The sequence below is a fragment of the Amaranthus tricolor genome, chromosome 3 (genome assembly GCF_026212465.1).
Source record: "Amaranthus tricolor cultivar Red isolate AtriRed21 chromosome 3, ASM2621246v1, whole genome shotgun sequence".
Classification (NCBI taxonomy): Eukaryota; Viridiplantae; Streptophyta; class Magnoliopsida; order Caryophyllales; family Amaranthaceae; genus Amaranthus; species Amaranthus tricolor.
In genome coordinates, this window is record NC_080049.1 from 4,865,334 (window position 1) to 4,883,315 (window position 17,982).

Here is a 17,982-nt window from a genome sequence, read left to right on the forward strand (position 1 = left end):
CTTTTGATAATATAAGAGATACTACACACCGGAGGACGTAGCCTTAGTTGGGTGAACCTCGTTAAATCTTTGTGTCATTTTATTGCTTTATTTTCTCCAACAAACATCGATATTATTGATAGCGTAATTTGTTTGTCACAAAACCTCATACACTCGATCTTAGCAATATTGGAGTTTGAAACATATTGTTCGAACTCTAATTGATCGTCGTTTTAGAAACTTAACCTGCTCGACAAACCCCTGGAATTACAGCAAAACTAAGCATGACTGAAGTGTAGATTGTCAAACAAAGAGTCGATTCTTCTTCAAAGCTTGAAGCTTTTGTTGCAATAATAATGGCGTTCACTGACACTACAGGTATAACGAAATCCGACGCCATGATTGTGAAGTTCCGTGCTCGAGATTACGCTACAGAAGCAAAGGATCACTCTCTCCCTCGGATTCCAGTCGATGTTCATCCTCTCTCTTCTACTTGCTCATTCTCTCTTTCGGTAATCATTCCTCCTCCTCTTTGATTATCTTGGTTTTTCATAATACTTAGATCAATTTCTATCTACTGAGGAATTTTCTTGTTGAATTGCATTTGATTGCATTGGAAACTGCTGAATTGATTTGATTAATGTGTAGATGATGAGGATAAATGCATTGTTTATATCATAGCTATTCATCGTAATTTATTTTTCTTGCTATTTATAATAATGTATTTCATCAGGCCTTTTGAAATTGTAATTTTTCGTCTTTTTATGATTTGTGTTATAAACTTTTAGGTGTTCTAAGATGAATAATTTTTTCTTATAGTTCTAGTTCAGTTTATTGTTTAGTAATTTATTTATGTAATTTAAAATTTTATTGCAATAAAAATGAATGCTTTTGGTCGATTCCTCAATATGATTGGCCTCAAGGGAAAATCATTGAAGAATTTTCTATAAGTATAGTTTTTGAGGATCAACTTGTGGCCGAATGATTCGAGCAGGAAGCATCACAGAAAGATGATATTTTTTTTACTATCCTGGTCAAACCACTTTTGAGTCGTGCTTGTTCATGGTATGGAGCATGTTAATGTAGAACTTGAGTTTTGTGTTTTTGTTTAATCAAGATTTCTAGAGCCACTGGAAGGGACAATTCAGATGTAAATATGAGAATCACACAGTTTGGGTTAAGAATTTATGAGAGAAAGAAAAGCAAAGGAAGGGAAATGGATGGAAGGGAAAGGGGAAGGAAGGGGAAGGGAGAGAAGGGAAAGGAATGGGAGAGAATAATAGGTGAAGTCTTGCTTGAATATTTTGGAGAATAAGAAAGGGAGATTAAGTTATTAACAAATTTAAGGACTCAATCCCTTCAAATCACTTCCTTCCAAATCCCTTCCCTTCAAAAGTGGTATCCAAAAAACAGAAATTATATCTCAACAAATTCCTCCCTTCCTTCTCCCTTTGTTTCTATCATATCAAACAAGGTGCTAAGCTAGATTGCCCTAGGAATTAATAGCAAATACTTAAAATTTTCATTAATCAAACTATGGCAGCTTGAAAGTTACTTCTAAGAATATTTGTGCTTGATGATGAAAAATACATTAAGGTAGTATGATGGTGATTTATGCACAACTATAAGCCTTAAAGAGGGATATGGAATCATTGTTATATGTGATGATGAAGAATCTATCACTAGCTATTCATCATAAAAGAAAATTTACACTCACAGGTAATTTTATAGTCATAAAGTGATTGATAATTTATTTTAAAAATGAAATTTCTTTTGCGGATATGGAACTTTAACAATGCTGTACTTTGGTATTTAAAGAATCAATTGAACTACGCATTCTTGTTGAGTTTTAAAGCTCCTTATTCGTCCATTTTTCAAAAATGACATAAATTCTTGAACATTGGATTACGTGTTAGATCCTTCCATTAACTAATAAATTAGTAAACTAAGCAAAAATGCCAAGCGTTGCTATAGAGATTGGAGGTTGGAAGACATAATTTAATTGTTGATTGTTATCTTAAGCTCGGTCCATACTTTTCAGAACGCAACATTAGGATGCCTAGTGAAAGACATTCGGAACATGGATTGATTTTTCTTGAATAAAAGGAAATAAAAACAAAAGTGGTGGGTGTTTAAGACAATTCAAAAATTGGTATGTGGATAGACATTGGAGTAATTAGTTGTACACAACAACAACAATAAGAACTATGTCAAAGGTTTAATCCCAAAAGATTAGGGACGACTTCTTGAACTAATAGATCAATTTAAGTGGTTGTCCACATGGATTTTTCTTCTCCCTTCATTTTGATTTTCTAGCATCTCAATTTGTAAGTCTGAATCCTTCATATCCCTTTGCACCCCAGCATTCTAAGTCATCTTTGGTGATCCAACCTTCTTTTTAAGTCCTTTAAGTTCCAACATTTTATCTTCCATATCGATTTGCTCATACTTTGTCTTTGCACATGCTTAAACCATCTTAAATGATTCTCAGTCATATTTTCCTCAATATTTGCTTATAATATCTGAACATTTGCTCTTTATTTTGCCACTCAACACTTAATTTTATAAGTCATATCTTGTTGGATATTCCCATTTCGCTAGAATAAGGACCCAATGTATTTGAAGCATTTACTTGGAGCATTTTCTTTCTCTTTTAGTTTTTAATTTTATTGTGTTTTTACTTATCTCATTTGTGCTAAAATGACATATCATGTACTCTATCTTTCTTTGGCTCTTGTATTTTTTGTTAACTTAACATTTGTACCATTAATGGTCTCTTCTACCAAAACAATGTTGGTAGCAAGCGACATGCACAAAGGCACATTTTCTTAGAACAATCGAGCTATAGCATCTAGGATTGTTGCAAAAAGAAAAGGGCTTAGAGCCAAACCTTAGTGAAAGCCTATTATGATCGAAAAATCTGTGTTGACCTTGCACATGTCCTAATATTTGTCTTCTCTTATTAATGCATATCTTTCACTATATTAATGTATTTTCAAGAAATACCCTTCTGTGTCATTGAACACCAAAGTACTTCCTTTGGTACCTTGTTGCTTGCATTTTCCAAGTCAATGAATGCCATGTTCACATCTTTTTTTCCAGCTCTATAGTATTCCATCATTTGTCTTATCAGATCAATTGCTTCCATAGTTGATCTTCCAGCCATAAACCCAAATTGGATCTCGCCTGCATATGTTGTTCAATCACTCTTTCCTATAACTTCTTAGTATGAGTCATAAATTTATTCCTTGGCAGTTAGAGCAATCTTGGACATCATCTTCTTTGTTCTTGTAAATGGGTACTAGAGTACATGTTCTCCATTCTTTAGACATATTATTTGTCCTCCAAATATTGTTGAATATCAGTTAGTCAAGTAACTCCAATCAGCCCTAGGCATCTCCATATGTCTATAGGTACACCATTTGGCTCTAATGCTTTCTTTAGCTTCATTTTCTTTAGTGCTTTCTTAAGTTCTAATTTTTCCCATGAATTCTCTATTTTCTTCCTTTAAGGCAATAGTTATTTCTCTTGCAACATTTCTTTGTTCTCCATGAAGTTTTACATCAGAGTAATCGGTTGTAGCATGTAACAAAAAGCACCAGAAGCTCTTCTTTTGGATCCAAACTTTCAGTAACCTATATTCAGTGACAAATTTGTTCTCTTTGTTACCCTTTTTCCTTCTTCAAGAATTTTTAAGTATATGTAAAACATTATTAATGTTGACTTACCTTATTAAAAAATGTCTCTCGAGGAGTCTACATACAATGCCATTTCCTCAAAAATTCATACACTCTGTAAGTATCTTTTGGGAGTAGATGTAAAAACTCAGTGCTATAATGCTAGATTATCTCTGTACATTTTACTTAAATTACTTTTCATGTATTTTATATTACTTATCGATGTTTGGGAATCGACAACTTGTATTTACACTAATGTTATTTTCTAGGTTGATTACGCTAATGAAGATAAGAATGAGAAATTGGATCCTTTGAGAGTACCCTGCAGCAGTATAATTGTTCCTTTTGAGGATTTAGAGGATGCTTCAAATGGTTCTAATTCAGACATCTCAGGCAGTTGTTCTGTCGAACGTTTAGAGAAAGATTGGAATATTTTTAAGAGATTCTTGGTGCAGAAGTTTCCTCCGTCTAAAACTGTTGCTATTTCATCGGTATGTGTGACATTTTTCTAGCTCATATACGTCCAATAAGTTTTTATGTCTTGCTTGAATTGCGCTATTTAGTTATGTGAAATTTTCTTGCCCAACTGATTTAGTTCGATAGTAAATACTCATTCTATGTTAAAATTTATAATAGAGTTCTTTTTCATGTGACAAGACTCCTAAATATTCGAGATAATAAGCTAAGGGAGAAGAATCAACTTTATTTTATTTTTTGAGGTATGAATTTGTCAGTAGCTGAAATATTGAAAAGCAAGACTTATCAATAAGAAATTTCTTTCTAATGTTTGCTTATGTATCAATATTAAGAATTAAGACTTCTTGACACTTTTTATCGTCTATTCTCAGATTGCTGACACAGTGATTGGAAGCCATAAGGGTAAATATTTAACTCCATTAACATTTCTTTTTCTACCTGTCCAGGAATACTAATTTTTTCCTCCTTGATGATGTAAACTCTTTTCTCGTATTTGTAGCTGGTTGTCTTTTGTTTGCGATGGTATGATGATGTCGTACTTATTCTAAAATATGCATGCTTGCACTTTGCAGCCTTTGAGAAATCATCAAATATGCTTCCGGATGAATTAGATGATCCACTAATCCCTGACGAGGATGTGAAATATATCACTCAGCAAGAGTACATTGCAAAAATAAATGAATTGAAGAATGAAGTTCTTGATGCTTGGAGTGTCGGTGATCATTTTAAATCGCTGAAGTTATCCGTTAAGGCAAGTTGATGAAGCTTAGGTTTGTGATAATATCTTTGTTTTGGTTTCTCATGTTATCCTTTGTGCGCAATAAAATTTTTGAAGTTATTATTGGTTTGGTATTCTTTTTGTAATCTCATTATGAGACCATCTGGTAATTGTGTAGCTTCATCATCGCAACATGTAAACGTTTCACGGTTCAAATTGATTTTTATAAAAAAATTTCAAAAATTTCGTTTGGGGAGTAAAAGATCACATTAAAATTTTTTTAATCTTAGTGTTCTGTTTGTAATAAGAATATTTAGTTGGTTACCTAGATTTTGACATTTGCTGAGATGTATGTAGCGGAATGAGAAGTTGAGAACAAAAGTAGTCCAAAAACAAAATTAGGGGTCTTTGTGGGTAGGTGGGTTGTGGGATCAAATTTCCTTGATGATTGACAGTATAAGAGTAAAAGAGTGAAGCACTAATGCTGAGGAATCTCTGTCTAAAGGAGAGCTACTGCACTAACATTGAAGTTCTACGCTGGGTGACCGTACTGGGCAGTGGGTTTAAGCTTAAGCTTGTTCCTTGTGAGGGGTTGGGCTTATGATATATGTTTTGTTTTTGAAAGAAAGTAGAGGCTCCATTGAAGGTAAGGTTATTTGCATACATGGCTTATTTGAAAAGTTTGGTACGAGTGACTTGTTGTAGCTTATCCATGGACGAGATTAAGACAACGAAATAATGAACATGATAGTACTAGGTAATCATATAAAAGATGAAAAAATATACTCCCTCCATCCCTTCGAACAATACTTTCAATTTTCGTTCTCGTTGTCTCTTTAACTTTGCAACATTTTCTTTTAATACTAGAGGTAGAATGTCGTATGCTTAAAGATTTGTCAAGCCTTCATTGAGCCCTCTGCGTTCTCCTTTTAATCTTATTTTTTCTTGCTTGTCTTTTCTCGTTCTCTTTTAAGCCCTCATATCTTAGGATTAGATCAACCATAGGACCTTGGCTATCGAATGGGCTAAATGATCAACAATGCTTGTGTGTGTGTGTGTGGGGGGGGGGGGGGGGTCTCCAAGAATTGGATGCAAGTATTGTGGTTAGATGTCTTTTGGGTAAAGGAAGCCTTCAAAAGCTTTGTTACGTAAATTGTGATTTTCTTAATATAAATTGTTAATATTATCTCCATTCTTCCATTTATTTCATAAAAGTAGGAACCTTGAATTCTTCATTTGCAAAACATCTTTGGTTATGCTGCTAACTCTTAATTTGGTACTAGTTTACTTCTATTTCATATTGCCTCTGAAACTTTTTGAATCAATTTCCTACAAGACAAGTAAAGGAAATTTGGAGTATGTATGATACACCAAACGGTTTTTGTGGGTTTGTTTTAGCTCACATTCTTCCCTGGGCCAAGGGATAGATCACAAAGAACACAAGACTTCAATGATTGTATTCAAGCATAGAAGAATGGACATGAGTATGGAAAAAGAAAAGTGCCTTTTTAACCTTAGATGAGGCTACTTTTGGTAGTTCAAATTTCTTGTTTATTTAGTTTTTTAAGATTAGTTGATACAGGTGGAGAATGTATGTGTATGGCCATTGCAATTTATCTTTTTAATCATAGATTTGTATTAGATTGGGCTAAAGTATAATCTTTGTTACCGAGGATCCCTCATGTTGATTTGTATTTGCTCATGTAGCCAACCCTATATATTGTGAGTAAGGCCTTGGCATTTGTGTTGTTTGTCCATCATTGAGAGTTGTTTAAGCTACTACAACCTTTTTTTATTAAATTTTCCTAGCTGCTATTATTGGCATCCATTCATGCGTGCATTATACTTTTTTTTCCTTTCTTATGGGGTATGAGACTGTGAGTAGTGATAGATGCTTCTATGAGGGTGAGAGCAACTATTTAGAGATTCCATCTTTATTTTATTTTCCTAGCTAGCAAAGCCAAAGGCATCAAGACTCTTATTCCTTTTGAAGCAACTGAATGTAATAGGAGAATGTAGTGAAAATTATCAAGGTGCCAATGTGTGTGTTTTCTTGCTACTGCAAAATAATAGATGTGTCAACTGTCAAGGTCAAATCAATTTGCGAGTTTTGATATGTTGGCGTGAATTTGGACTCTGAAGGAGATTTGGGTTCAAGATTTTGGAGTTAGAAGTATAGGATGTTGATGTTCTCTAAAATGTAAGTCTGCTTGGTAAAGGATAATTGTATCTTTCAATTAAACCTGTGTTGTCTAGCAGTCTTTCTTTGAAATCAAATGTCTATAAACCATTGGAAAAAAACCGTGGTTACGGATGCATTTGCTGATCGGTCGTGGTGTTGCAAAAATGGATATAACAGCGTAATAATCCGAATTATAATGCAAAAACAAAGCCGCATCTCCGCATTGTGACCGTATTGTAAATGTTTTTGAGTTTACTGTGACCAAAATATTGGCTGCATTGAACGAAAATTATATGTGTTGACTGCGATTCCATTTCGTGACCTAGTCTATGGCCGTGATTGAAACCATATTTTTGCACTATGAATTGCGAATTACTGTTGTTGCGATGTGAATTTTTGAAAAAAAATACGTAAGAGTTTTGAACTTATAATTGCATGCGTTACATGTTATGTAGCATCAACGCGGCGTTTTGGCTGTGAAAATTCATGCACCTTTATATAACGTGATTTAACGTCACCAACAAATTTCAAACATGTTACATAACGGGTGTTATGTAACATAATGGGGGAGTTTTTTTTTTCCATGTTGTAAATTGAGTGGGAAAGGTATAGCAAAAGTGAACCACTTACCATTGTTTTTCATAGAGCTGCTTTAATATTTGGTATGATCAGTGAATAAAATTATAGGACAATACTTGGTTTGTAGAGCTATTCAATTGTCCATTTCCCTATTTTGGCAATCCAAATTTAGTCTTAAGTCTATTAGAATCCAACTCCTTGTTGCATTAACTATTACTAGGTTTGTTTTCCAAAAAAAAAAGGTGTAAAGTGGTTTGCTTTTGCAACTAAACAATTTCGCCTTCTCTTATTGGCTTGTGGAATGTTTTCACACAATTATTTCTTCTCCTATCTTTTTTCATGACTCCTTGTTATATCAGATGGTTTAGAATTTAATTTCTTTGAGAAGCATGACTAGGATGTTTTTCAGAGAAAATGTTTTCTATTCACTTTCTCTATCTTATGATTCTTCTTTGAACTATGTTCTTTATTATTTTATTTTGAATTTTGAATGGCAATCCATCTTTTGGTCCTCCCTTTTTGACATCAAACCCGTTTGTTTGAGATTTGATATATGTCACAAGTTTAACTACCTTACAGACGTCTTGTACCGTAGAGTTTGGGGGTGAGAAATTTTCTGGTTTACTAATTATGGTTTCTCACATCTTGAAAACAAATTGTTTGTTCAAAAATTTACATATGCCTTCCACATCGGTGCTTGGGTTAATTTTCTTCTGTTCTTTGGGAAATTCCAATAAATTCTTAAATGGACGTCTTAAGTCTCTTTTTTTCTTCATCTTGCTATATCTAGAAACCAAAGGTCCCTTGAAGGGTAATGCTTGTAATTGGTGATTTATCGCATATTGAACACCGATATTAAGTTGTCGAAATAGGTGGCAAAAGACTCCTTTTCTCTGATAATTATGCTATATGATTGAGCTTCGAAATTTCTTTAGGAACGAGTTGTTTGCAAATTTAGGTGAATTTGTTTATTTTTTCAGTCCTCTTTTTGATGCACGTCAAGAGAACACTTTGCTTATCTTCAATTAGGAGGGTAACTCATTATGTTTTGGTCATTTGGCCGCTGTTTCATAATTAGGTGTGAATTCGCATAAAATGGTCCAAAGGTAATCTAAAATGGCTTAAAATTCAGTTGCATCAACTTGCAATTTGGAGGGTGATTAGTGAATTAGGTAGCACTGATTTGCATTAATGTGCTTCATTTTCGTTAAACTGTTGAGACATGTTGCAGATAAAGGATCTCTCAACCTAATATATCAATGTTTAAGGATGAAGTAAGAGTCTAAAACTCTCTATTAGGAAAAATGAGGATTATGTTGGGTGTGCTAGAGAGTTATTTATTTATTTCAAACGTGGTTTAAGATTGTAGTCTGGCTTCATCTTTGGTCACTTTACTGTCTCTGAGTCTGCTGTTGTTGTCTTTCGGGATCTACTCTAGTAGTAACTGTCGGACAAGCATTTATGGCTTCTTTGGCATTTATTGTGATTTTGCTGGGAAACAATATTCTTTTTGCTTCTTGCATAGTTGGTGGGAATTAAGCCGTCTCTTTTTAGATTAAGGACTTGTTCTTTTCGCCTCAGAAATTATATATTAGAAAGATGAGCTTGAGTTAGTTTATGAGCGAAGCTTAAGTCAAGATATTTCAAAAATATAAAAGGCTTTTCTTAAACTACCACTACCGTTCTTGCATTTACTTAAGTTTCTTTATCTAACTTGTAACCCAGCTATCATTATTAATGAAGGTTGCTAGGCTATTGAGGGACACAACATTACTACAATTTTATCCTACCTTATTTTCTTTGGCGACTGATATATTGGATATGCTTGGTGATATGGTATGGGAGCGCATTAAGCGGAAGGCTGAATATTTGGAAGATGGCATACAGTTTCATGCTTTGCCAGGTATCTTGTTGTATTTTCCAATAATATTTATTCCATCATTCCTTTGGTCTTTATATAGTTATAGTTGGAATCTCCATGCAAAAAGGCATAAAAAACTCCTTAGCCCTCAACTATAACAGTCAGGTGTGTCTCAGGCTGAAGATGCACCAGGGTGAATATGTTTCAGTTTCTTCTTAATACTAGTTCATAGTATGGTTGGGATACCAAGGCATAATGGCCTACTGTCTTGATTTGAAGTTTCCTCTAAATTTTAGAACACAAATTGTTGAAAGAAACGGTCTCTTTGAGATACGTGTCCATTTGGGTCGCCCCAATGTTATTAGAAAAAAAAAATAAAAACAAACATGCGCTTTTTAACCAGTTTTAACTAATTGAAGTTGGTGTTTTAACCTATTAAAGTTGGTATATTAACCTGTTCTAGTTGGTATTTTAACCTTTAAGGAGTTGGTTTACTAGTTAAGTTGTTAATCTATGAAGTTGGCATTTTAACATGTTGAAGTTGGTATTTTAACCTATTTAAGTTGGTGTTTTATGCTGCTTAAGTTGGTATTTTAACTTATTTAAGTTGGTGTTTTAGTATATTGAGGTTGGTATTTTAACCTATTGATGTTGGCATTTTAACCTATTCGAGTTGGTGTTAACGTATTAAAGTTGGTATTTTAACCTATTTGGAGTGGTGTTTTTATAAGTTGTTAATCTATTGAAGTTGGTTCTTTATGCTGCTTAAGTTGGTATTTTGACTTATTTAAGTTGGTGTTTACCTATTGAAGTTGGTATTTTAACCTATTAAAGTTAGTGTTATAACCTGTTAAATTGGTATTTAACATCTTGAAGTTGGTATTTTAAAGTTGGGGTTTTAACCAACTACAAGTTAAAACACCAACTTCAATAGGTTAAAATATCAACTCCTCTAGGTTAAAATACCAACTTTATTAGGTTAACATATCAACATCATAGGCTAACAACTTAACAGATTAAACTAACAACTTAACAGGTTAAAATACCAACTCTATATACCAACTTTAATAGGTTAAAATACCAACTCAAATTGGTAAATACCAACTCCAATAGGTTAAAACATCAACTTCAATAGGTTATATCAGGTTAAGAAGCGCGTGTTTGTTTTTAAGTTTTTCTTTTTTTCTTTTTAATTGTAAAATGTTAGTGGGCTGGGCATGAAGAGTTTAGTGGGCTGGGCATGAAGAGTCATCTCTTTAAGAGACAATCTCTCAAGAGACTAGCTCAGTTTAGAAATCAAACATATTCGTATGATCTGTCTCTCAGATTTAATACATCGTTCATTAGCAGTTGGTTGCATCTGGAAGCAATTTTGTGCAAACTTGTGTAAATTTGTACATTATTTTCTAATGTAGATAATACCGGGTTTTCTAATCACCCAATATTTTTTACACGTCTTACAATTTGCATAATCTGGTTCTCATTGTTCTTGTTAGGTTGTTAATTTCTTTTTTTTTTTTTTTTTTTTTTTTTTTTTTTTTTTTTTTTTCTTCTGAAACATGTATCGGAAAGGACTATGGAGGGTTTTGTTTCGAGACTTTGATAGGTTCACAACTTTCTTTTATACTTCCCCTGTTTCATTATACTTGGAACTAGAGATGGCAATAGATCTTGGACACGGCTCGAATCTGTGGATCCAGATCCTTTTCGGCGAGTTTGGATCCTAAAATTTTGGATCTATAGTATCCGAGTGGGGTCATCCGGATCCGGGTCTTAAAAACTACCCAGAATCGGACCCGTGTATCCTTAGGATCCGTTTTATATTAATCATGTCATTGTCAAACATAAGGTATAAGGTGTATTATTATCACTCAAAAGGCCAACAATACTTGGCTCACTCACAAAACTGGGTTGATATTCATATTTCGTATGAATAAGTTGCTTGCTTTGAAGTTATATTCTAATTTGTTGTTCCTCCCTTCAAACAAAAAAGGCTTGGTCTTTTTTGTTTCGATTGGATTATTCTGCTTTATTTTGTATGTTAGATTGTGTAGTTATATGAAGTATATTATTATCGTTAGTCAAGTATATAATTCTATCATAATCTCAATATGAAGCAAAATTCAATCAAACATGCGAAAATCAGATGGACTCGGATCCGATCTTGGATCCGTAAGATTCGTGATACGGATCTGGGTCCTGAAATTTCAGACCCGCGAATCCGGGTCTTCCCAATGAAAAAGGATCTGGATCCGGGTCCATCTGGACCCGGTCCAGATTAGACCCATTGCCATCTCTACTTGGAACATTAGGTTTTTTGCTACAATTCATCATTCAAACTTATTTTATATATTAATGTGTAAGAAAAATATAGTCAAGTGGAATCTTGTATAAGTCGTCTAATTGCAATTTTTCATAATATTAATAATTTATTATTTTCAGTTATGCATAACTTAAAGATATAAATTATCTAAATAACGCATTGGATTGCATTAAAACCCTTATGTTGGAAGTATAACGGAACAGAGGAAAATTAGGGTGTTGGAGGGACCTTAACTCTTTTTTCTTGGAAAGACAGATGTTTTTAAGGATGTATCAGGTATGAGTGCATTGCATCTCCCTTTCCATCAATTAAAAAGGCTTGGAAAGAGTAGCTCCTTGTGTTAATGTTTCTTTTTTGATATTCTGTTTTTGCTAATCCTCGTTGCCTTCTTCAAATTTATGTTGGAGTACAATAAAAATAGTTAATTTTGACGTAATATGGAGGCTTATTGCGTTTTCATGTCTATAAATATACAGAAGCACCTAGACAGCAACTCTGCATTTCCTGTTTATTTATACATTTATTTTTTTGTTGCTCAAATCATACTAGAATCTGTTCCACCTCAGAATGGTAAACAACCATCGTTTTATAGTCCAACCAATTAGTAAATTGGTACAAGGAATTCAGGATCAAGATTTCTTTTGAAAATTTAACAGCTCTTTTTCTATATCATACTTTCTGCAGACTTCGGTTTCCTTAAAAAAATAGAAAACACTAGTGGGCTGTTTGGATGGGGGTTGGGCTTTTCGGGGAGCATGGAGGATTAATGTAGTATGTTTTTCCTTTTTTCTTTAATGGAATCAATATTTATCTTGTGTTTTTGCTTGCTTTATGTAGAGGATTTTCAAGCAAGTGATGTTTGCTCGGATGCAAAGGAAACCTGTCACAATTGGTTTTGTAAGATCGGTTCCATACGTGATCTGCTGCCTCGCATGTGAGATTTTTGATAGAACTTTTTATTCTCCTTTTTGCATCTGTTTGGATCAAGGCTTTGACATTGCTGTTGTTGTTGATCATCTTGATTGCATTCATATGCACAGAAGTGTGTATGAATGCAGATAAGCCTGAACTGAAATCCATACACTCACATACTTAACTATATGAGTATTTGGAGCCATACTTATGGAGAAAGAAAATCTGAGTATACTCTTCTCAAGACTAGTTTTATGGTGTATACTGTATATTGCTCTTATCTTAAAAGGTGAACGGGAAAGCAGCATACCTCTGTTATGCCATATAATTATTCAAATGCCGGCTGAGCTATTTTTCTAGTTATAGTATTGTTTGTTTTCTCTGGAATTATTGTCGGCGCAACTAATATCTTCTCGTGTGGTATACTTTTTTTCATGCTGTCAACTATAACTTGTCTCATAACCCTGAAATATTATAACTATTGAATTTGGTACAAGAACAGTACTGAGGCTTCTCTTTTACGTATTGTATCCGTCCCGGTTCTATTGTTTGAGCCTTGGTTTGTTTGATGACCTTTAGCTTAATGAAAAATTGTTTTACTTCAGCTTCATGGAGCTTGCAATATTGCCTTGTTGGCGATTCTTACGTGATGACTTTACTGATGTGGTCCAACGCTTGCTTGCAATGATGCGTGGTTTTGGTTCTCCTTTGGCATCTGCATATTGTCATCTGTATTTGGTCTACCGTGTTCAGAAATTACCGGCATGCCACAATGGTATAATCAGCTTAAACTTGTGCAACCTTTTTTTGTTAGCTTTATACCTGTCTTTTGAATTATAATTTTTCTTACATGTGATGGCTATTTGCTTCAACTTAATTATAGTCTATTTAGAAAATTATGATGGTTATAATTATGGTAGTCATTGTTTTTTTGGGGTATATTGTCTTGTGAGAAACACGGCCTTGGTTTCTCCATTTTTGTCATACTCATAACTCACCCGCGAACAACTTTCTCTCTCCTCACTTTTTCTTACTTCTTGTCCTTGTCACCATAATATGTGGTAGTTGGCTAGTTGCTACATTATACCTCCTATTTTTAGTCTGCCATTTTAACTTTTGGGAAATTTCTAATTAAGTTTACCTTTTTCTTTATATGGAAACTTTTGTGTTCATGACTTCTAATAAAATTTTTACTAACTGTCCTTTATTAAGATGTCCATTTTTTGTTTTTGGGATGTTTCAATACACTTGTTAGAAGTAGTTAAAGATTGAGTACCTTTAATTTATTAATTTGTTGTTGGTTTAATATTCACTTATATATTGGTCCTGGATTTTGGTTTCCGTTCGTTATAAGGCCATGGCCTTACTTGTAGGTCTACCTGTTATCTCAACTATAAAGTATCGTTGATTTCATTTGCTTACATATTGACATTGCAGAATATCTCATTACTTGCATAAGAGACATTAATCTTATGATGGTTTCTATCATATCATCAAAAGAAACCACAGATGATGGGAGCGATGTGAGCAAAGAATCTTTTATTCACCTTCTGGAACCACCTATGGAGTACATCGTGAAATCCATATTTAAGGATCGGAAGGTCAGCGAGTTTATCATATCATATGCTCTTTCTGTTGAAGGAACCTCGCCCTGCAAATTAGGAATAGAAGACACCATAATTCAATGAGACTCATTATTGGGTATCCAGCCTATATAGACAGCCTGTTGGTTGTTCCTTTTTCTAAGCTTTTCATAAGATATTAGTACATTATTAATGAATAAAATCTTCTTATATAATGAGGCTTAGGGTAGGGGTGGAGGATGGGGAAAATGGTTTATGCTTGCTGCCTGATCATAATCTCACATTGCTTCATTTCATTTTTTGTTTGTATCCAGTGTTTATGTTTTTAGTGTTCTCTATTATTCTGTAACATAAAGTCATATGAACTTGCTTTGAACTTCTGCTAGTTGACACTCAGTATTCCCTCTTTCTGAAAGCAAGGAAGCAATATACTGGTCAATGACAGACTAGCAAGGACGTTGTCGGAATTATTTGGAAAAAGTTCCTGTGTTTCGCTTGTTCTCAACCATTTACTCAAGGAACTACCGACTGAAGCAATCCGATCTAATGCTCTGCGCATACTGGACCTCATTGAGTGCAGTGTTGGTTCATCCATTGATCAGGTATTTTGGATCTTCAATTATATCTTGTGGTTGAATTTGAATCTTTCCCAAAATTATGCCCTAAATGAATTGAAGTGAACTGGAACAGTCCATTGATAGGCCAGGACAATATAAAATGCAGAAATGTAATAGAAAATGTATTATTGTGATTCAAGAACTGCAAATGATGGGAATAAAAAAAAAGAAGCATTTGATTGGCTTGCAACTTTCCTTAGAACTCAACTTAAAGTGTATACAAAATATTTCTAATGTGTTTCTCTACTTCCCTATTATTATTTATATTAGTTTTCCCTCCCCTAAGATTATACCTAATTGGTACTAAAATACTTAATATACCCCTTTATCCCATATATGACAAATCGTCGTTAAGTAGCATAAGATTTATAAGTTCATAAATAAAAACTGAGAGGTCATTAGTTATTTTCTTTGTTAAATTCCTAGGAATTTACTTTAGTTGTTTTTTGATGCTAAGCAATTTTAATTTCCTAAAAATTTCAAATATTCCTTTGAGATGTGGGAAAATCACTTTCTGGGATTCTAAATTACTATGGTTTTTAATTATTCTGTTAAACAAAAAAACTCCAAATATGAACTTTCTAAGAAATTAAAGTTTCCATGGAGTTTATGTGCAAATAAACGATCTCTTTGAAAATAATCAAAAACTTGAGAGACAAAGAGGATGAATATGGAGAGAGAGAAACCCACTTGTTCGAGAGTGGAGGAGATGGGTTATATGTCGATGTTCAATGGCTGAAGAAATAAGTCATGGTGTGAATATTTATTAAAAAAACAGGTTGATATTTGATGTGACTCCATTAACATCAACAATGTCTCCGAAGATGCCATCAGACACTAAGACTTTTTCCTTTCAGTCTACGAGACAAAGCCAAGTCTTGGCTCAAGTCTGAGCCCCGAAACAAATAGGCGACATGGGAAGAGTTGGTTACTGGCATGGAATAAAAATTCCCTCGTTACATTACGTAATGCTCGTTATATATCATGTTTGAAAGTTGCCGCGACATTAAATTCCGTTATATGACGGTGCACGAAATTTCACAATCAAAAGGTCGCGTTAACCGTTATATAACGTGTAGCGCCCGTTATTTTACCGTTATAACAATATTTCACCATTACAACGTTATTTATCTTCCCGTTAAAATTTTATTAATACCCATTAACTTTGATAATTACAATTACTTAAATTATAGTTACTCATAATTATATTTGATAAACAAATTAATTAACTTCACTAAGTTAATCAATTATACACTAAAAGAATCTCAAATATTGCATTTATAATAGCTAGTTGCATATTATTGCATAATAATAGTAGTTCAACAACAAAAATGCAATTATAAGTTCAAAACCCCTTATGTGATTTTTTTTCCAAAAATCACACCGCATCGGCTACAATTCGCGTTATATCTCCGTTATAGCTATTTTCCGCGACATTGCGACCGTTTTCACAAACGCATCTGTGAATGCGATTTTTTCCATGGCTACTGGGTTTCTCACAAAGTTCTCCCCCCCTAAGAAAGACTTCTCAATTAAGGTCAGAATTCCAGACTTTTAAGCAAATTCCTTTTGCAAGTTACTACAAAGCCTGGGAACGGTTCAAAGATCTCCTGAGATGATGCCCCCACCATGCAATACCCAAGTGGCTTCTCATTTAATCCTTTCTATTTCGGTATTCATGATAAACACAGGTCCACCATAAATGCTGTATGTGGTGGTGATATGAGCTCCAAAACTGAGGAAGAATTGCTAACTCTCTTTAAAACTGATCGCTTAAAACTCCTCTTCATGGAGTAATGAAAGGGAGTTAGTAGTACAATCTTCAACTAAGTTAGATGTGGAGGTGATGAGAGCCATTAGTATGCTAACTTCAGCCGCATGTACATCGTTAATTAGTTTGGTTGATTTTGCAATATAATGAAAAAAATTTAAGATTGAACCAATGAGATCACAGAGATTGAGAAACAATGATAATCCATGAGCAGATGGCGAGGAATAGGAACAAAAACTAAGAAAATATAATTTTCGTATATCAACCATTGTCTTTCATTTTTTTTGTTTCAATATAAATTAATACTTCTATTAAATTGCTATCTGAAAATTGAGATAGCGGTTAAGTAGTAGAAAATGCTCTCTTTGAAATGAAATAGTGATTTTACAATTTTCTCCTTTTTTTTAGTGCTTGAACTACAGGTTGCTTGGATTTAGGCTTTATGAAACAGATGCTCCAATGGAGATGGTCAACATGGTTTTAGAGCGAGTGATTCAGGTGTCTTACATTTTATAATTTCATTATTATCTTGCGATCCTTGAATTGTTTTCATGACATAGGTATAGATGTTCCTTGTGCTTTTGCATTCGATTGTGTTTATGGTAAATGACCTTTAATGTTATGGGTTAGAGATGTAATTTTATATAGTTCTTTAGTGGTACTAGGGCTTGAAAATTAGTTCCTTTGTGGCATATCAAGAGGAGTTCACAACCATATACTTCCTCCATTTTTTTCAAAGTGCCCTATTTCTAATGGTTCATGTAGCCAACCCTAATCTTCTGGGATTAAAACTTATATTCTGACATGGTAGAAAATCAAACTGAATTGATTAATAATATTCATGTGGATGGCCACTGGAATTGATGTATTGGGTTATGTAGCCGACCCCAATCTTTTGGGATTAAGGCTTTGACATTGTTGTGTTATGCACAATTTTGATTTTAACACTTGCAAATGCACATCTTTAATCATTAATATCTCTTAAATAATTTTTAGTAAAAGTTATGTAATGTTAATTTGACATGAAAAGTATAGAGCATAGAAAATCCAACAAAGCCCCAGATTAGTGCATTTTCATAGCGATAAACATAAAATAGGTCAAATGAAAGTGCATGAATAGTGTTCATTATTGAGTTGGCGCACTTTTTAAACAACGAAAGTAGTTATGTGTGCGATTAATGTGTAGGCTCACTTGTTTATTCCTATTTTGAAGTTATTTTTTTATTTATTGATTTTATGTTAAATAAATTTAGTTCCTTCATTCCAAGAAGATTATACATAAGTGTAAAGGACATTACTTCAC

The 17,982-nt window shown here is 33.7% G+C and overlaps 1 protein-coding gene and 1 non-coding gene across 3 annotated transcripts in view; one reads left to right on the forward strand and one right to left on the reverse strand.

The window, feature by feature from the left end:
- Positions 1 to 220: 220 nt before the first annotated feature.
- The window catches only part of LOC130807354 (uncharacterized), a 33,866-nt gene continuing 16,104 nt past the window's right edge, over positions 221 to 17,982 (forward strand). Inside the window, exons 1-10 of one of the 2 annotated variants that reach the window (XM_057672538.1) lie at positions 221 to 491; positions 3,926 to 4,147; positions 4,505 to 4,535; positions 4,706 to 4,884; positions 9,356 to 9,515; positions 12,634 to 12,730; positions 13,314 to 13,483; positions 14,146 to 14,309; positions 14,708 to 14,893; positions 17,088 to 17,177. In XM_057672538.1, coding sequence (XP_057528521.1) covers positions 336 to 491; positions 3,926 to 4,147; positions 4,505 to 4,535; positions 4,706 to 4,884; positions 9,356 to 9,515; positions 12,634 to 12,730; positions 13,314 to 13,483; positions 14,146 to 14,309; positions 14,708 to 14,893; positions 17,088 to 17,177 — 1,455 coding nt within the window. In that variant the 5' untranslated portion in view covers positions 221 to 335. Of the gene's footprint in view, positions 492 to 3,925; positions 4,148 to 4,313; positions 4,376 to 4,504; positions 4,536 to 4,705; positions 4,885 to 9,355; positions 9,516 to 12,633; positions 12,731 to 13,313; positions 13,484 to 14,145; positions 14,310 to 14,707; positions 14,894 to 17,087; positions 17,178 to 17,982 lie in introns of those variants that run through there. The other variant, XM_057672539.1, reaches the window with a different exon arrangement.
- On the reverse strand, positions 16,443 to 16,544 carry LOC130809566 (small nucleolar RNA R71). The gene has a single exon (XR_009040868.1). It is a non-coding gene; the product is annotated as a small nucleolar RNA R71 (small nucleolar RNA).